This window comes from Haliaeetus leucocephalus, unplaced genomic scaffold (genome assembly GCF_000737465.1).
Source record: "Haliaeetus leucocephalus isolate CR32 unplaced genomic scaffold, Haliaeetus_leucocephalus-4.0 Scaffold0, whole genome shotgun sequence".
Taxonomy (NCBI): domain Eukaryota; kingdom Metazoa; phylum Chordata; class Aves; order Accipitriformes; family Accipitridae; genus Haliaeetus; species Haliaeetus leucocephalus.
This window is the reverse complement of record NW_010972436.1, coordinates 22,764,712-22,782,611: the sequence shown is the minus strand read 5'-3', so window position 1 is coordinate 22,782,611 and position 17,900 is coordinate 22,764,712. Positions and strand designations below refer to the sequence as shown.

At 39.9% G+C, this 17,900-nt stretch overlaps 1 protein-coding gene across 11 annotated transcripts in view; it reads right to left on the bottom strand.

The window, feature by feature from the left end:
• The window catches only part of KMT2C (lysine (K)-specific methyltransferase 2C), a 181,190-nt gene that overhangs the window by 4,018 nt on the left and 159,272 nt on the right, over positions 1-17,900 (bottom strand). For 7 of the 11 annotated variants that reach the window (XM_010586059.1, XM_010586023.1, XM_010586064.1 and 4 more), the window contains 14 exons: positions 13,656-15,356; positions 11,848-12,060; positions 11,230-11,394; positions 9,796-9,937; positions 8,857-9,004; positions 7,812-7,990; positions 7,558-7,712; positions 7,104-7,356; positions 6,372-6,511; positions 5,339-5,443; positions 2,334-3,474; positions 1,183-1,319; positions 879-1,021; positions 446-614 (listed from right to left, as the gene is read on the bottom strand). In XM_010586059.1, coding sequence (XP_010584361.1) covers positions 446-614; positions 879-1,021; positions 1,183-1,319; positions 2,334-3,474; positions 5,339-5,443; positions 6,372-6,511; positions 7,104-7,356; positions 7,558-7,712; positions 7,812-7,990; positions 8,857-9,004; positions 9,796-9,937; positions 11,230-11,394; positions 11,848-12,060; positions 13,656-15,356 — 4,791 coding nt within the window. The remainder of the gene's footprint in view (positions 1-445; positions 615-878; positions 1,022-1,182; positions 1,320-2,333; positions 3,475-5,338; positions 5,444-6,371; positions 6,512-7,103; positions 7,357-7,557; positions 7,713-7,811; positions 7,991-8,856; positions 9,005-9,795; positions 9,938-11,229; positions 11,395-11,847; positions 12,061-13,655; positions 15,357-17,900) is intronic. The other 4 variants (XM_010586042.1, XM_010586108.1, XM_010586032.1 and 1 more) reach the window with 3 other exon arrangements.

Genomic DNA, 17,900 nt, shown 5'->3' with positions numbered 1-17,900 from the left:
AACAAGTATTGAACTCTTCGTGCTAGTCTCACCCCACTTCACTCAGCTTGGTCTGAGCATGTCATACTTCCACCATGTATTTGTATTTTTACTAAGTTTTACTGAGTTTTTGAGAAATATGCTAACCCCCCCCCCCCAACCCAAAACTTGAAAGAAACTTTTTTCCCAGATGACTGTAACAAATGAATTCTTAAGACATTTGCAATAATTAGAAAGAAATCTTACTTAAGATAAATCTATGGGAAGCGATTTGCCACATAAAAATTGCCAATTTGGGGACAAGACTTGAAGGAATTTTGCAATAGCTTTGTTTCAATTTTAATATAAAATGTATATAAATATTTATATACAATATATAAAAATATAAAAATTTATATAAAAAATGGATATAAATAAAAGTCTAAGTAAAATTTTTTAATACTCATGTCCTAAAATGAGAACTGACCTGAATACGAGAGCGAGCCAGATACACGTTGGACTTCCATTCAGTTTTCATTTTGCGGTACTGAGAGGACTTGGAATGGACGAACTGCTTACTGTAAGGCGCATTCAGTTCTCCCGTAACTGTGCTCTGAAATGACTTCGATGTGCTGGTGCTATTCAAGGTGTGAGGCCTGTAGGAATTGGGCATATAACAGGAAAGAATACAAGACAAACTGAAGATTTCTCCGAAAGCAGCCACAAACCCCATTAAAAATTCTTTTAGACGTACAGACACTTAAAGCCAGCTAGCATAGACAACAAAGCAATTCCTTTGATTTGGGCATGCACATACACAGCCAAAGACGACAGGGTTTGTAAGCAGCAGACGAAAGCACAAATAACCCTAAGCAGCCTATAAACCCTGGGCTGTACTATGTGAAATTAAAACAAAATACCTTAACACAAACCTCTTGACATGGGTACTCATTTTAGGCTCAGCACGGGCACAGCCCGTGGGGTTGATAGCAAGAGGGAGTTCCATTAAGGGGTTTCGGCCATAGCGGAAAGTGTAGTTCTCGCAGGCCTCAACCCCTGGCAGCTGCAAAAAAACAGACAGAAAGAAAAAAAAATCCAAGTAATTATATGTTAATCGTGTGTAATGAAATACTTGCTTTTCCACACTGCTTCCTGTTCCCCTTCTCATGTGTATATCCAACAATCTGGGGTGATCCAGCAAGAACTGGGATGGTGAAGACTCACCGATTCAGCAATCCTGGCCACTGCAGAGACTGTCAAACCAAAGAGGTCTTCACCTTTCAAATAGCCGGGAAACAGCTGGAGCATTTCAGATTCTTTTCTAACAGAAGCAACGGGCTCCAAGATTTTATCCCACACACCTACACAACCATATGGGAAAGAATTACAGTGATCAAAAAAATAAAAGTCTATCGTACTGGTTTTAAAACGAATGCCTGAGGATATCAGGAACCAGAAACCAATACTGAAAATTCATTTTGTCATTGGTTACATGCACAAACAGGTCAGTGTTTAAAAAGTGAAGCGGAGAATCATTTGGTGAGTTGCTGTTTTCTCCTCCACAAATCCCAAACAAGCACGACATTTCTACTGCACCCTCGATTCTCGGGAATGAACCTTTTAGTATTCGCAGCATGGAAACTTTCAGTCCTCTGACAACAATCACATAGACACATTCTCCTGAGAAAACCTGCACAAAGTAGAATTTTCTGCACATAAACTATATATTCTATTTCTGTTGATTGACTATAGTCAGCTCTCAGTTGTATGTGAGCAATTCCCCCGGCAGTGCTTTGACTGGACAGGGCGAGGCTGAGTGTTATCGGCACCCGCAGCACAAAGGGGTTAAGACCCAGAGCATTACAGGCCACGTGTGCATCTCCGTGCCATGTTCCCAAGACCTGCTCATACGTTTATGGTCTAATGTATTCTTTTTCACCCTGCCAGAGACAAAGTTACCTGCCCTGAGAACAACATGGTCAACTCAACTGTCTTTACTGCTTACTAAGTTCAGCACAGCTGATTTGAAGATAACTGAGTAATGGTATCGTATTTAAACAAAGTCACTTTTCATGAAAGGAAACCTACGCTGACATTCCTACTATTTTAATTCATTTTCAATACTCAGTCTTGGGTCTCCCCTGTGAGTGAGCTTGTAACAAGTCGTCTTATTTGCAGCTTATGCAGCTTCTTCAGAGGTGTCCTCACTCGTCATAGCATGGTATTAAAAACGGACCCTGCAAGCTCACTATAAGCATTACATGAGAACAGTGTCTGCAGCATTTATTTGGAACATTTATCATACCACAAGTATCAGTAGTAACGGAACAAATAGCAAACCCACAAAAGTCATGATCTTAGTTCACAAAACTTACCTTTTGGTGTTGTGTCAGTAAGGACCAGATCTTCGTGGCCTTGCTCCACAACCTTGATGACAAATAACGGAAGCCCGTCCTTCTCCTCAATCGAACAGAGATAGCGACAGCGTCTGTTTGCGTATCTCATGCTCCAGTACAACCGGCTGGCCTCGTAACCCACGGGGAAGAGTGCTTTTGAGGAGTGGAAGGCCTGCATCTGCTGTGGCAGCAGCTGACCAACGGCATGGAAAATCAGGCTTCCCACACGGAAAGTGTGATCACGTTCTCCTCGCTGAACGATGCTAGCGATCTGCCGCACTTCGTCACGCTGAACGTAGACCCTCCTGAAGACTGCAAAGTAACTAAGTTCTTGCTCATGAGTTCCCTTTGGTTTGTGCATGGGGCAAAGCATGGTCTTGTCTTTAAAAAACATGCATTGTGCTTTAATGGCACAGGTAAAGTGATAAATATTGGTGCATCTTAACCTGTGACAACCGCTGGTGGCACCCATTTTGTGACAAAACATGCATTTCATTTGCAAGCCTCTTCGCAGTGCTAGTTCCACGTTTATTAAGGCACCAGCTTGTGTCTCGTAGACTTCTGTAGACCAAAGAGCACAGTTCAAATGGACCCAAAGGTCTAAATCCAGGTTGAGAAGCCTTGCTGGTCCATCAGTTAACCCATCACCTTCCTCGTGACAGAAACAACATTTCCTATAGTCTTTAGGCACAGGATCTGGTTTAAGGGTTGTGCCCAGTTTTTTAAGAAATTCATCTATTTCTTCTTCACAAGGAGGTTTGAATGATCCTTTAGGAATCACAATCTGAATGCTCCACTTTTTCCATTTCATTCCTTTCCATTTCTTACTTGGAGGCCGACAGTCATCAAGACTACTGTGTATTGCTTTTAGCCTAGGTTTTAGTTTCACCGTTACCTTAAGCTCGTCTGGTTTTGCCTCCACCTTGGCTGCTTCAAATGCAGGGGGGAACATGATGGGGGGTGATGATGGTGGAGAAACTTTTTCCTGCAACTGAGGCAGACAGTGGACATCCAAAGTGGAGATGTTGTTGCTGTACTGATGGAATGCTTTAGGTGGCCTCTCTTTCATCGGTGACTGTGGCAAAGATGGAACTGATTCCTGGTAAATCAATAGAAAGCTCTTAAGAAAAAAAAATCCCAAACTGTTAACCATTAAATGCTGTTGAAAACACTGTCAGGTTGGTATGGAAGAGGCTACTCAGAATGCCTAAAATCATGATGCAGTAACAGAGAAAGATAGAAATTACCCTGACCCGTGTTATGACAGCTTGTGCCACGATACGGAGCACAAAAGTTCTTCCAGTCAACCTAAAACGTGATGCCCATTAATACAGAAGGGGAAGCACCAATAATCCTTTGTCCAGGTTTTGAATGAAAAACTACTCAATTGCCCTAGACAAGCTAACTGACAGATTTAGTTCTTAGGTGGTTTTAGAAAGTGGTGTTACAATGCAAAATAACCTTAAAATATGGTTCATGGAATTAATTTGAAGAGTAAGAATCTTGTTATTTGGTAGAAGGGGAAGATTTGGAATTAATGCCACATATTTTTCCTGGAAACACATGAGGAAGAAATTCCTGCAGGGCTCTACATTAGACACACCTTGCAGACTTAACGATTCAGTCAAAGAAGCAGAGATTTGTTTAAAAAAAAACAAACAAACCGAGAGAAAACAAGAACAACAAAGGAAGTTTAGATTAAAAAGTGCTTAGTGTGGTTTGTATGATTAATCTGGAAAGAGTAAATGAAAGGATCAAGAGGCTGAACATGACATTTAATTAACTTAATTATGTACATGCTGATGCACTTGTGCAGAAATGTTACCCTGTTTAAAATACAAGTGAAAATGAGCTACATGGGACACTAAAAGGATGTGGATGTACACACATTTATCTTCTCCTCTGGGTTTGTTGTTTGGCTTTTTTTTTTTAATTTCTTCTGAAAAAGGTAAGTAGGATGCATTTGAAGGAAGGCTGCAAATTGTACAGTAAATACAGGATTCTGAGAAAGCATTAATTAGGTAATGCTTGAAGCACATGGCCTGTTCTGTCCACCAGTTCAGGGAAAAAAAGTTACATTTGAACTAGAAAAAGTAGGAACCAAGCTAGTTAAACAAAGTACTAAAAAAATTTTATCTATGAGAAAATAAACTTAGCAGGATCATTTAGTCTTGAATGAAGACTATTCCACTTTTAATGATTAAACAAACAGAGAGAAATTTAAGTCATCTTCCTTTGAAACTGAATGAACCTGGACGTACCAAGAAATAATGCCCTGTGTGGAAGTGCTGCGTTTCTCTAAGGCGTCCCACACCCCTCACAGTGTCGGCAGGTACAGAACTACAGTATACTACTCGGGACCACCCAAGAAAATCCCTGGCCTAATTCCACTTTCAGTTGAACAGATTTCTTAAAATGTCTTTCTCCAGTAATAAGAACCTCTTTTTCCTCGTCACTGTCAGTTAGCAGGCTCTTTACTAGTGTTTTGGTACTTAATGCTTTAAAATGGCAGCTTTACCCAAATCAAGTTACGGAATAGGACTGTATTTTTCCAGTTACCTTGAACAAATAAAAGTGGTTTTGTAAACTCGTTGTTCAGTTATTATTTGCACAGTTGTAATTTTTCTTTTTTTACTGTATAAGCCAAATCAAAATGCAGACTGTAGTCCTTAAAGATGTACCTATGGTTTTGTACAATGCCCAGAGAACTTAAATGACTACTTTTTTGAGACTGCCATCTTCAGAGTCTGTGAGGACAGCAAAAGGCAGCTAGTGTTCTGCCATGCATCTCTGTCAGACAAAGTTCTGCAAATATGAATTTTACTTCATGCTGCTGGTTCAGAATCTCAACGTCTGAATATAGAGCAATTCATTTATAGACCTCCAAAATGAAGTGCAAACTTCCCCCTCACCCCTTTTCTGTTCTTCAAAAAATAGCTGCAATAATTTCTGCTCACTAGGGTCTAGCAGCATTTCATACTTACTTTGTTCTCTGAGTTTTTTGCTTGCATGGCTGCCGAATAAAGAACAAAGCAGTTGTTGCTACAGAATACAATGTCCTTCATTTTATCAGAGCTTTCTTGGGAATCCTGGGAATCAAACACAGAAGATGATCAGAAGTGTATTTTAATACCATTCTTCACATAGTAAGTATAATGAAACAAGTCTTCCAATCTGGCTAGAAACTCTTTATTTGTAGAACATTTGTGAAATAATGAGCAATACTGTGATATAAATACTTGATTATTTGACATCTAACGTTACCACCACCTACAACCTTGTTCTTCAGCATTTCTTGCCTTTAACAGAAGTTTAACAACCAAAATAAAGCATTCTATACCATGCACCCATCTGCTCCATACAGGCATACTTGCAAAGTAAAATCCTTTTTCTTTTATCTTTCGATGGCAAGGAACGTCTCATTTCAGCCTAATGAAATCATACTGTTTTATCTACTGATCCATCTGCAAAACATTACTGGGAATTCAGTGCTTTTCTGACTACACAAACCCATCACTTTCGTATATAAATTTTGACTATATAACTTTGTTGCATAATTGTCTCAAGCTCATTGAAAGAGCAACGGTACTTTTTGAATGAATGACAGTTCCCAATGTAAATAAAAGAGGCTGAGACTGAAATCTGATTCCTGCTCAAAAATGGTACAAGTATTCTTGCTCTTCTAATACTTCCTACCTTACAAATAAGCTCTTTTTCAATTAGGATCCCTGAAGCGGTCATGGAAGGAGGCTAGTAGCAGAATTTAGGAAGCTGCCATATATAGGACCAATTTTATGAAATTTACTGAAATTCATTTTATATGAGTAACAACTTTGACATTTCTTGTTTCTACTACAAATGTGCTTGAATGTCCCCTCCTGCATGAGGACACACATAGAAGGGAGACTACACAGAAAGCTGGAAGTGGTATCAGTCAGCATGACAAGCAGTAGTCTTTGTTGCCTTCGTTTGCTCATTCACTGTTACGTGCAAAAAACTACACTTCCACTGCAGTACCTGTTTAAGGAAAGGCAGGTCTTTGAAGGACTTCCGCACACCACTACCAAGGACCACAACTTTGCAATGAGAGCACCATCGAGGTCTCAATGCTGAGCCTTCTGCAATATTCTGACTGTGATCCTTATAGCCAGCTACACCTAGAAAACAGGGAAGTCTGTTAGAAGGTGTATCAGATTAAACCAAATTTATGAGAAGTCACAGTATTCTTCAGTGGTCTAGCGAAGTAGCATCCTCCTGCATAGGGCATGGAAGGCAAGCTTTAAACTACGTCCTGATGGGGAAATTGTTTAAACTAGACCAAAACCAACTGTGCGAACAAGGCAAAAATACATTCTTGTATAAGAAATGAATAACTAAACCAACATAGAAATACATGCTTAAACAACCATGTCAAGTTTTCCAGCACAGGAACAATCTTTCTGAATGATGGATTTAAAATCAGATTGGACAAAAAACCCCTAATAATGTTGGGAACTACTGGAAGAAATACCTCACTGACAGTGACATAGATAACATAATGGAAATCAGAGATGGACCAGACCAATTGAGTTATGGTTAACATCAGGAGCAGGTCCACACGTACTGATCACGTAAGAAGAGAAAAGTATTATTTAGAACAAGAATCAATTATTTAATTATAGAGCATGAATTTATGAGGCTGAAATGCATTAATACTGACTCACTTAAAATTTTCATACAGAAAACTTAGAAGGATTAATGCCCACTCACCATTGCTGTTTGCAGGAAATGGCACACTAGGTTGCTTCAGTCCGTAAGACCCTACGATCCTGGCAGGTCCCATGGCTACTGCCTGAGGACCCTGAAGTAGTAAGTGTTGCCTGTACTCCATAGATGGGTTCACTCTGTGACTGTTGGCAGTTGCCATGGAGGATGGTATGTCTGGAGCGTTACTAACCTCGTAACTGTTGGGAATTCTGACGTGGAGCAGGTTGGAGAATGCCGCTACAACGCTACTAATGTTCTAAAAACAGTAATAAAAACATAGCTCTGTTTTCATCAGACAGGCAGTTAAGATAGCAATAATATAAATTATTAGAAGATTGCAACAGCTGCTGTATTGTACTATGCTATAACCCCTTCAGATTCACTACATATATATATTAACAAAATATATTAACTGCTGTTTTACTTTATATATGTAATACAAACTTATTTATTTTACCTCAGCAGCTGTGGGATGTAAAGTAATTGCTACAGATATAAGGCCAGATTTAGGACCATTCTGGGATGGCCCAAGCTGAGAGGCAAACAAGCCAGAACCAGGTAATGCTCCTGAACCCGGTTCTGATTTTATGTAATTCCTTTTGGCTTCTGAACCTGAAAATAAAATGAAATACACCAGGTTAATCCTAGACACATGTGAACACACACCCAAAAAAAGCCTAGTTTCAACTTTTTGCTATGCTGCAGTCTCACCTTTTCCAGTACTGCTAGGTAGGATGGGAATGATGGGAGATGGTACAGGTTCTGGGCTCTCCTCCTTTACAACCGACAAGTCTGGATACCTACTAATTTCCATTCCCACCACACTTTCAGGAGAGGAAGAAGGAACAAAGCTGTCAGGAGTGTCCCTGTCCTCACAGTGATCTTGAACCCTGGAACAAAACCCAGAAAAGCTGTTTTGGAAACAGTCTAAAAAAACCTTTGCTAAGTCAAAATTATAAATCATGACAGGGAGCTACAATGAACTTGCTTCTTGCTACTAGTCATGGAACTCAATTACGTGGTAGGCCATTACTTCTGGCCTCTCATACTCCATTGCACACAGTGGTTTCTTGGGGAAGATACATAAAAAAAACCCAGAGGCACTAACAAAGCCTAGGCTCCACCACAGAACTCTCTGCTCCCCATGGCTCCAACTACCTGTGTAAAAAATTAGTATTTAATATTTAAACTTTCTGGTTTAAGTGTATTCACCGGTCCATCCCTCCTTGTCCATGCACAGGCTTCAGTGCTTCAAAGACATCCAACTTTTGGTAAGGCAAGTGAAAGAGAGGCAAAAGGGAAGATCTTTGTAGGGAGACTCACATTCTAGCAAGCATTTCTCATACGGTAACAGAAATTGAGTAGAGCTGGGGAGTTTTCAGGCTGACTCTTGCAGCGTGCTGCTGTCTAGTACAGCAGTCATGTACTGCCATTGTGCAACGCTACCATGCTGCTCCAGGAAAAACATCGATTTGTGTAGTTTTCTTCCACTTTTAAGAGAGCAAGGTAATGAATTCTTAACAATTTAACAGAATCTAGAGTCTAGCAGTGGCAGAAGTCACCTATTTCACTATGCTGCTCTCTGCACGTGGAATGCTAAGAGTTAACCAGGACATACTATCCCATTACATTCTCCCCACTTGGTGGCTGCGCACAATGGATTTCGTTTCTTCACACCTTCACAGTCTCATCTCCTACTAAAAGATCACAGAATCTGCTCCAAATACATTTTTGAAGATGTCAAGGAAAAACCTACCTTAACTCCTCCTGATTGTTGTGAGGTGGTGTTGGAAGCGAAGCAGGAACATCCACAGTTTTAGGGCCCTGAGCCATTGCTCTTGCTAATAAATCATCTTGTGGTCTGAAAGGCAACTGGAACTGCTTTGGTCCCAGAGCTTTGGTAACTAAAACCAGAAACGCACAGCACAATGAGACATCTGTACAGCTCTTCCATTGATATACATTCTATGTATCGGGGTATTGGTGGCTCCCTGATATAACCAAGGCATTACAGCAGATGGTAACACCACTCTCACCCACTTGTAGTTCGAAAATTTTTGACTGTTCATGATTAATCTCTGTATTTAAAAAAAACCTGCAAATTTTGAGCAAAAAATGCTCAAAAGGCTTTTGAGTATGCCTTCTGCCAATATGAGAGGATTTTTGTTTTACTTAAAAAAGTAAAATCAACAACTTTGTAACAACAAAGGAAAAGGGGTTGGAAAAAAGGGGTTTAATCACTGAACAGTCCTTATGAAGAGACAGCATAAAGTTTTACTTAATGGAAAGCAATTTTAATTGACCAAATTACAAGCAGCAGAAAACACATGCTGACTACATACAAAGCCTGCTGAGGATACACTTTGGGTAGACTGCTTTTGAGCTCACTCAACTACCTGGTTAGTCACTTGTACTGGACATAAAAAAAAAATTATTTTAAGGTTTTCTTTTTCATTTCTTAAGAGTGCTTCTAGCTCTCAACATGCTTTCAAAAGCGAATAGGGAAAAAGCCATCATCTGACGTTATGCTGGTGTAAAATAAAGCTGGATAATAATGATTACAACCTTAAAGAGTCTAGGCATACTGTTGCTATAGTCGTCTCTTCTAAAAACTGAAAATCATCCCAGTTATCTATTTTGTAATTTGCTACAAACTTAACTCATTTACTATGGAAACAATACATGTTAGTCTTACCATCATGACCTCCTAACATACCAGCCTTGCCAGCAAGTTCCTCAGTGGTTGCGAAGCCATTTACCAACTTCTGGCACGCCACTGGAGGTGGTGTGGGAGGAAGAGAGGCTGGGGGTGTCGGAGGATTGCTCAGATTGTTCTGCTGCATGAGATTAAAGAACTGTAAATCAGCCAAGGAACACGGGGTGAAAACTTCCCTTGTTGTAGTACTAGATAATGTAACCCACTCACATATTTTTACACCCGGAGGTAGCACTGATAAGCAGCAATAGTTAATTCTCAAGTATCTGACCAAATACATTCAAGTATCTACTATAAAAGACAAAATGCTTTGCTTTTTTTGTATCAATGGTATCAGAGAAATAGTTTACATGAGGAGTATACATTACTGAAACAAGGTATAGCTAAATTATTTACAGAAAAGCACAAAGGACATTTTTAGGAATGGTTTAGGAGCCCCTAAAAGTTCCTACAGTTTAAGCAAATGTCTGAACTTAAGATTGAGAGAGTTATTCCACAGTGACTCTCCATCACCATAAACAAGCCAGCTTACCCGATTTTCACTAAAAGGGAGGCTACCTCACATTTAGCACAGGATGAGCTTTCACTGAACCAGTTACCGTGGAGAAGCAGACACTCTTCAAGTTCACACTCCAGGCTACTTCTCGCTAGCTTACTTAACGGCCCGTATTTTAAACGAAAATTAAGTGAGAACTTCAGTATCTGTTCTTGTTGCAGTCATGCCTACAAAGCTAATACTTATTATTATTCACTTTTGACCACAGCAACTATTTCTGCTAGATCACATTCTCAGCTTACATGCCGTGTAAGGCTGGAGTAAACACCACTGTTTTTTAATAAGTTACTAAAGTTTTTATATCAGGGTAGCCAAGCAGCAAATTTGATTCTGTCTGCTTGCTATCTTGCTGCTCTCCCAATATTGCCACTCTGATCTCAGAGACTGAGTTTTAAATTCTGTGGGTTATTAGCTCGTCAACAAACAGTCTATTTTGTTCAGGGTCCTCAGGTTCTTAGTCAGGGCTTAGTGGACAAATGAGAAAAGTCTACTTCCCATTTAATTCACATTAAGAAATGCTTTAATGCTTTCAATGACTTTGCAAAATACTGAGAATTCAGCCTTTTCTGCTCCATAAAACTGTAATTACAATTTTCACTATTTAGCTTCCATTTGTAAAAGGAATACCTGTAGTTTTTAATTAGTTTACAACACAGTTTCCAGAACTGATTTCCCCTTTCAGCCAGTAAAACAATGGTGACTGTTTCACTACTGCACTGTCCATCTAGTCTAGCAACAGAAAATTATTTTCTTCTGCTTGCATAAAAGGCAGGCACTCTAACCAACTACTAGTAATAAAGTTGTGAACTTCTTTTCCCACAGAGAGCACGCAATGGAAATACGAATTAAAACTGTACCTTGTAAATGAGCTGGGAGTAGTAATCTGAAGCCCCATCAAGAGTAGCACTACCAAAACTTCCTACAAGTCGATTTCCACCATTTAGCTGGCCACTGCCATAGGGAAGAAAGTGTGCAAAGCTCACTCCAATTATTGGTTCCATCAAAGGCAGCAGAGAAAGCTGCTATATTAAAAGAAAAAAAAGTTAGAAATTAATTTAACTATAAAATAGAAGCATTGCAAATCTCCAAATATCAGCAGAGTGGTTTCCAATTTTAAAAAATAATCAGAATTTACCCTCTATCAGAAAACTGTATCAAACACAGGCCTCTTTTTGTTAAGGAAAGTAGTCCCCTGTCCATTGGAACCGCAGCTCCGGCTCCCTGCCAATTCAGCCACAGAGGCTGCCAGAGCTGACAGGAACTCCACAGCTTTGAGACTACCAAATGCCTGCCATGTCAGTAGATCTTCCAAATTGAAATAAACCCAAAACTTTACATTTCCTGGTTTTGTGAAAGTTTTCATTTTCTCCACCCTGTACTCCCAATTCAACTTAATGATAAACTTCATTTTCATCATCAGAAGTCCACTCTTTCAAGCATCCTCTTGATGCCTTACCCAGCATCTGTATACCTACCTGTTTTAACTGGATGAATGTATCAGCGTTAGGGTAAATAGCTTGCTTTTCTTCTTCCTCTTTTTTTCTTTTCTTGGACCGAGGAGCTGCCTTCTCTCCTGTCCTCTGAGTTCGCTTATTTCTCTGTTTCTTGGTTTCAGGTCCTACATCTGTTTTCTGAAGCTGGCTGTTACCACACCCAAGTGCACCTTGCATCTGGTTTCCTGCAGTTTGCTGGTAGAAAAAGTGAAGCAGAATTTTTGACATTTTAATATACAGCTCATTCAACTTTACTGCACGATAGTCTAAAAGAACACACACAGTATAATAAATCTCATTGATAACAAACTGTATTTTACAGTTTACTTTGCTGTCTCACTGGCAAGTGTAACTGCTGTACTATCCCTGCACACAGAATTATGACTTAGTGTTAACACCACTGACATCTGAAAACATCATTAAAAACTCACAGACCAGAAACATTTCCTTCTGAATACCCCCTAAAATAAAGTTACATGTGCATGCAACCTTAGAGATCTTCACAAGGGCATAATGAAAGGCAGACTCGGTTACGGAAAAAAGGCTTGTAAATTAATATTATACAAATGTATTTTGAGGTTAGAAACAAAAACAGTACTGTGAGACACTTCTGGATTATACCATTTGCTTACATACTTTCAGTACGAATTTGCAAAGCCATTCTTCACATGAAAGGATAGTTGTGTAAAAGCAATCAGAATGGGACTTGGTAACACAACAGATAGTGGCAAGCCAAAAGAAAATCCCATTTCTTTCTATCAATTATTATTTTAAAGAGCTCTACATGACCCCTACCACCAGTACTCTCACCACCATTCCTGTCACATATGTTTTAACTGTGGATCTTTAACACTTACCTAAGTTACCTGCTGCTCACAATTACCTTTATTTTTATCAGTCTTTATTAATTTTGTAAGTGTTTAAATTTTGTTTCAAGGATGTATTTAGAGTTTAGGCAGTCATAAAACAAAACTGAGTAGAGATTAAAGATTACAATAAAATGACCAACAAATATAAGTGTAAAGTGTATTCTACCTCCACAGAAAGCAATTTTCTTTAGTTCTGTTTTTAAGAACTTTATAAATTATTAAATCATATAATGCCATTAATATAAAGAATTAATGCTCCCTTCCATTAAAGTAGAATTAATTAGAGAGATATTTTGTAACACAGAAATCCAGCAATTCTAGGAGATTTAACAACTTCACAGTTTTGATAAAAAACCTACAGCATAGTCCCTACTAAAATTAGAGACAATATATGCTTTTCAGAGGCAAAAAATGAGCATGGACTTGGTACATTCACAGAAGACTCCAAATGGTGCAGATGAAGGGGTGTGAAGCCCAGCCCTATGCCTCCGCAAAGGCGCACAGGTCATCCTATACATGACTAACAGGGAGTCACAGAAGAAAGCAGCGTACAGACATACCGTACACTGTAAATACTAGTACGTAATTAAGAATCATACTGTAAAATCTTGCCTTAATGTTGGTAAATATTAGGAAGTGGCATTTTTTAAGATGATTATCTACAGAAGAACTAGTTTTTGCATTTTAATAATTTCTGAATACACTGATCTACGAAGTCATACTAAAATTTGTTTTTGTAACACGGATAATTTACTTATGGAGAAAAGGAAGGAAGGGGGGTAAAAAATTCCTTAAAGCTTTTATTCCACCCTTGTGCAGGTAGGTTATCTCCCCACCTTTTCACAAATGCCCGCAGTAAAGGCACAAACTAGCCTTTGACTGTTGATGACCACTGTATAATGAAACCAGTAACAGGCTCACCATTCCTTCAGCTGGATTCTGCTTCTCTGTTAACTTCTTATCCCCAGAAGCCTCCTCTTCTGTTCGGATGCTGTTCTCTGTTTTCTGATTTAGATGAGATGAGGACTTCTTATTTTTAAGCAGGTGTTTCAGCAATTCGTTCCCTGACTCCCCTTTCGCTGCTGGAACACTAGATGGTTGTGCTGGACTCTGAGCTGAAGAGGCAGGCTGTGATGTGACCTTATCTTCTTCCACCTTAATATTGCTTGGATTTTCTGGTTTAGGCTCAGCTTGACCTGAGCATTGATCAGTTTCTGCCCTTTCTAGTTTAACTTCTTGAATGCTGGTAGGCGTATCTGTTTTAGCCTTTTCAGCCTCTGTATTGACACTTGGCTGTTTCTGTGGCAGATTGCTGTTGGGGAGCTTACATTCCAGCTCTGGAGAGGTCTGGCTTTCTCCTGCATTTGATGTTGATGGGCCCGTTAACTCCACTGACTCTTGCTCATCCTGATGACGTGAAAGTTCATTGGGGGTGTTAACTGTGGGGGTGGAGGTAGAATCAGAAATGGTTGGAGTTGATGGTGCAGTTATATCTGAATGTGGAGTTGACGGAGCTTTTATTGACTCGGCATCATCGTCCTTTTTCTTTTTTCGTGTCCTTTTCTTTTTTCCTTTCTCTTCTGGGATTATGTCAGAATACAGCTGTATGAGAGATTGGCTTGATCCAGGGAAGTTTGTTGCCTGGGGCACACTAGTGTCGGAACCACGTGGGGCACCACTGCTGAGTACTGTAGATGAAGGTACAGCAGAAGCAAATGGAGGCCTGACTTGGTTCTGCGTAAAGGTAGTCCCAGGGAGATTCCCATGAGTTTGTTTTACATTATGGAAATTAGGGGCTCCACCCGGAACAGCAGATGCATCAGGTCCAAAAGCTGTAGGTCCCACTGGCCTTCGCTCACTGCTTTGCATAAAATTTGTCGCAGGAGGCGAGGTCACAGAACCTTGTTGCAGAATTTGCCCCATTTGTTGCTGTTGATGCTGTGGAGACTGCTGAAGAGGTCGTGGAGTTTGTATGAAATCACAAGGTAGATCAGAATTAAAGAAAGGTATCTGAGATAAGGATGTTTTGTTATTTAGTTCAGACCCTATCATACTGTGCTGTTCTAGTTCCATTCTCTGCTGTAAAGCCCTCTGTCGATCTACCTCCTGCATAAGCTGAATGCGTTGCCGTTCCTGTTGCTCTCGTAAACGCTCCTTTCTTTCCCGCTCTTGAAAACTTTCACTAAAAGGGTTATTGTCCTCAAATTCCACCCTTGGTGGCGGCCCTGACTGTGCAGCTGCATTTGGACCAGGCACAGGAGCTGGTGTAGCAGGAGTAATTGGCAATGGTGTCATTGGAGGCTGCATCCTTGCTGGATTCATGGAAATATGGCTTGCAGGGGCATTTGCAGATTGCCATCCAGATAAATTTGGCATTCTGGTTGGGTTGGATTGCCCGGGGATTACCACTGTGTGTGGCTGATGCTGGAGCTGTTGTGCCACCATGGGGAAGTTTTGCTGATTCATTGCTGGTGTTGTTCCTCCTGGAACCATTGGTGGTTGAGCCTGGACGCCTGGCATGATAGCATGGGGTGCCATTCCACACTGCTGCTGCTGCTGCTGCTGCTGCTTGATTCGATATTCCTCAATTAGTTCTGCATGCTCTTTCTGCTGCTTTCGAATCTAAGAATTAAAAAAGTCATTATTCATCTCTGACAGGTATTGACTATGTGAGTAGTATAAAACATGTAACTCACCATAATAATTTCAATAGACAATGAACCTCAGGCAAAAATAGCTTTTCTGCACAATCTTATTTTGTCTCCCTTTTTAAGGCTAAATAGCCATTATTTCATTAGAAATACTATCAATCCCAAAACGGTAGAAAAAATAACAGTGCCTCAAAGTCCTAATTACATACCAAGACTGCACTGTGCTAGAAAATATACAAACCTTAACCAAAAGTGATCCTTGTCCTACAGATCTAAGCATCCATGTGCAGGATAACAATAGTTGTGAACACCGGAAAAAGGAAACAATGAGATGGACGATCCTCACACATCAGCAAAAATTTTTAAGAGATTTAATTGAAAAGTTTGCAGGAAAACAGCAAGGTAGATTCCCATTTATTCACAGACAGATCCTCAAACATCACACAGCAGACGAAAATGGTAACCGCTGCTTGAAAATTTTAAATTTTAGGATGAAAATAAACTCAACTTGGACACTAAAAGTTAAGCCTAATAGTTTATTTTTAAGGCAAGCAGGAGAAGCCAATGGAAGGGTATGACAGTGTCAACCAGACAAGAAAGAGCATTTCAGAAACACAACAGATAACTAACTACACTGCTCTCTAAAAAAAAGAAAAGGACTTGTAATCCACCAATTAATAATACGTACATTATTGGAAATCTCTCTCTCACTTCTATACATTAGATTATGACTTCCACAACTTCCATTTGCTGTTTGTACTGATAGAAAAGGTCTGTAACATAATTAAAAATGTTTGATAGCACTCTCCTTTATCTGGGGCAAGGGACAAGCCAGAAAGCTCAGCATAACAGAGATATGACAGGACACACTCCAGAATGCAGGACAGATGCACCCAGAAGGCTATTTACACAGTAATCTCAAGTCCAGTATGATTTATGAGCTCTGGCTTGGCACTGACACCGCCAGCTAAACAGTGCCACTGCATAAAGCCACCAACTGCACTGCACAGTCCAGTGCTCCAGGACTTCTCCGTGGGTATACAGCACCAAACCTGTGTTGGCTCTGTATGCCCATACAATGAGGCATCCAAACCACTATGCCCTCCCAGGATCTGCAGTGGCAGATCAGCCATGTGACTGTACTTGGAATTAGTTGAGATCTCAAAAGGACCAGTACTGACTACACCCAGCTGGACCTCAGCCGACCTGCACAGATCGACCTGGTGATTTTAACAGCGTAGGGGAGATCAAGGCAGAGCTTATTAGCACAGGCACAGTGCCACACCAAAGCAGTTAAACTGCCCTGGCCACAGAGACAATATGGTAGTGTCTGCGTGGCTCTGTGCCTGAGCTAATAACCCTGTCAGACATAAGCTCGTGTTGCACAAAGTCAGCTCCAGTTTCTCTGCGCCTGTCTCCAGGACCAGCAGTTCACAGGGATTTGAGAGCTCTTTATATATACATATACAGACTTTGCCCTTTTCAAAAACTGACAGAAACTTGATTACAGAAAAATTACTTGATCCGATTTGAAAGAGTGGTAAATTGCTTCAAATAGAAGGTCCTTAAAAATATACTTTAATAAAACCTTATTTAAGCTCCTACTAGGTATGTAACGAAATGCTGTTTAGATGTGGATGACTGGTATAAATCAGTGGTTGAAGGAGACTGGAGGGCATTTACTAGCGGTATATGAAACTTAAGTTTAAAAATGAAAAATAAAGGAACCTACTAATGGTGGTGCACTAAATGAACCTGCCAGTAATGTCATGATTAGCAGCCGTTTCTTCAACATAACTTCACTGTAAGACTAGACTGACGTATGTATGATAAAGATCGGTTAATTCTTTTTTTTCTCATTTATTCTACTTGTGATTCATTGTGGAAGGGAAAAAAAGAAAAAGGAAGAAATTACGTAGACGTAATTTATTTGTTCCATCCTTCTTCCACATAGTGAAAAGACAAGCCAACTAATATTCCATCCAGTGCATACTGTGTCTTGAAGCAACACAGGAGCAAGAACTAAAGGGTCAGGTATCACTCAGGCCTTCATTCCAAGCGGCCTGCTGCCAATTTTTTCCCTCATATTAATAAAGGATAATTCTAAAGTATTTTTATGTTCAGCAGGTCTAGCTGATCCTGACAATCATGCCAGATGATTTATAAACACTGCCTTGAGGAACATAGCATTCAATATCATTGGCAAAAGCATAGATTTATCAAAGCTACCACAGGTTTAACTTTAATCTCATTTACTATAATCACAGTTACAGGATGTAGCAAGTGAAATTCCAACTGAATATAAAGAAAGAAAAACAAAACCCAGTAAAAGTGGTTATACATTGGAACAGGGGCCCAGAGAGGCTGGGAAATCTCTACCCTTTGAGACTTACAAAACTTGACTGATAAGGCGCTGAGCAACCTGATTTAACCGTGAAGCTAGTTCTACTTTGAGCAGTAGACTAGATGATCTCCAGATATCCCTTTGACCTGTATTATTCCATGATGCAATAAC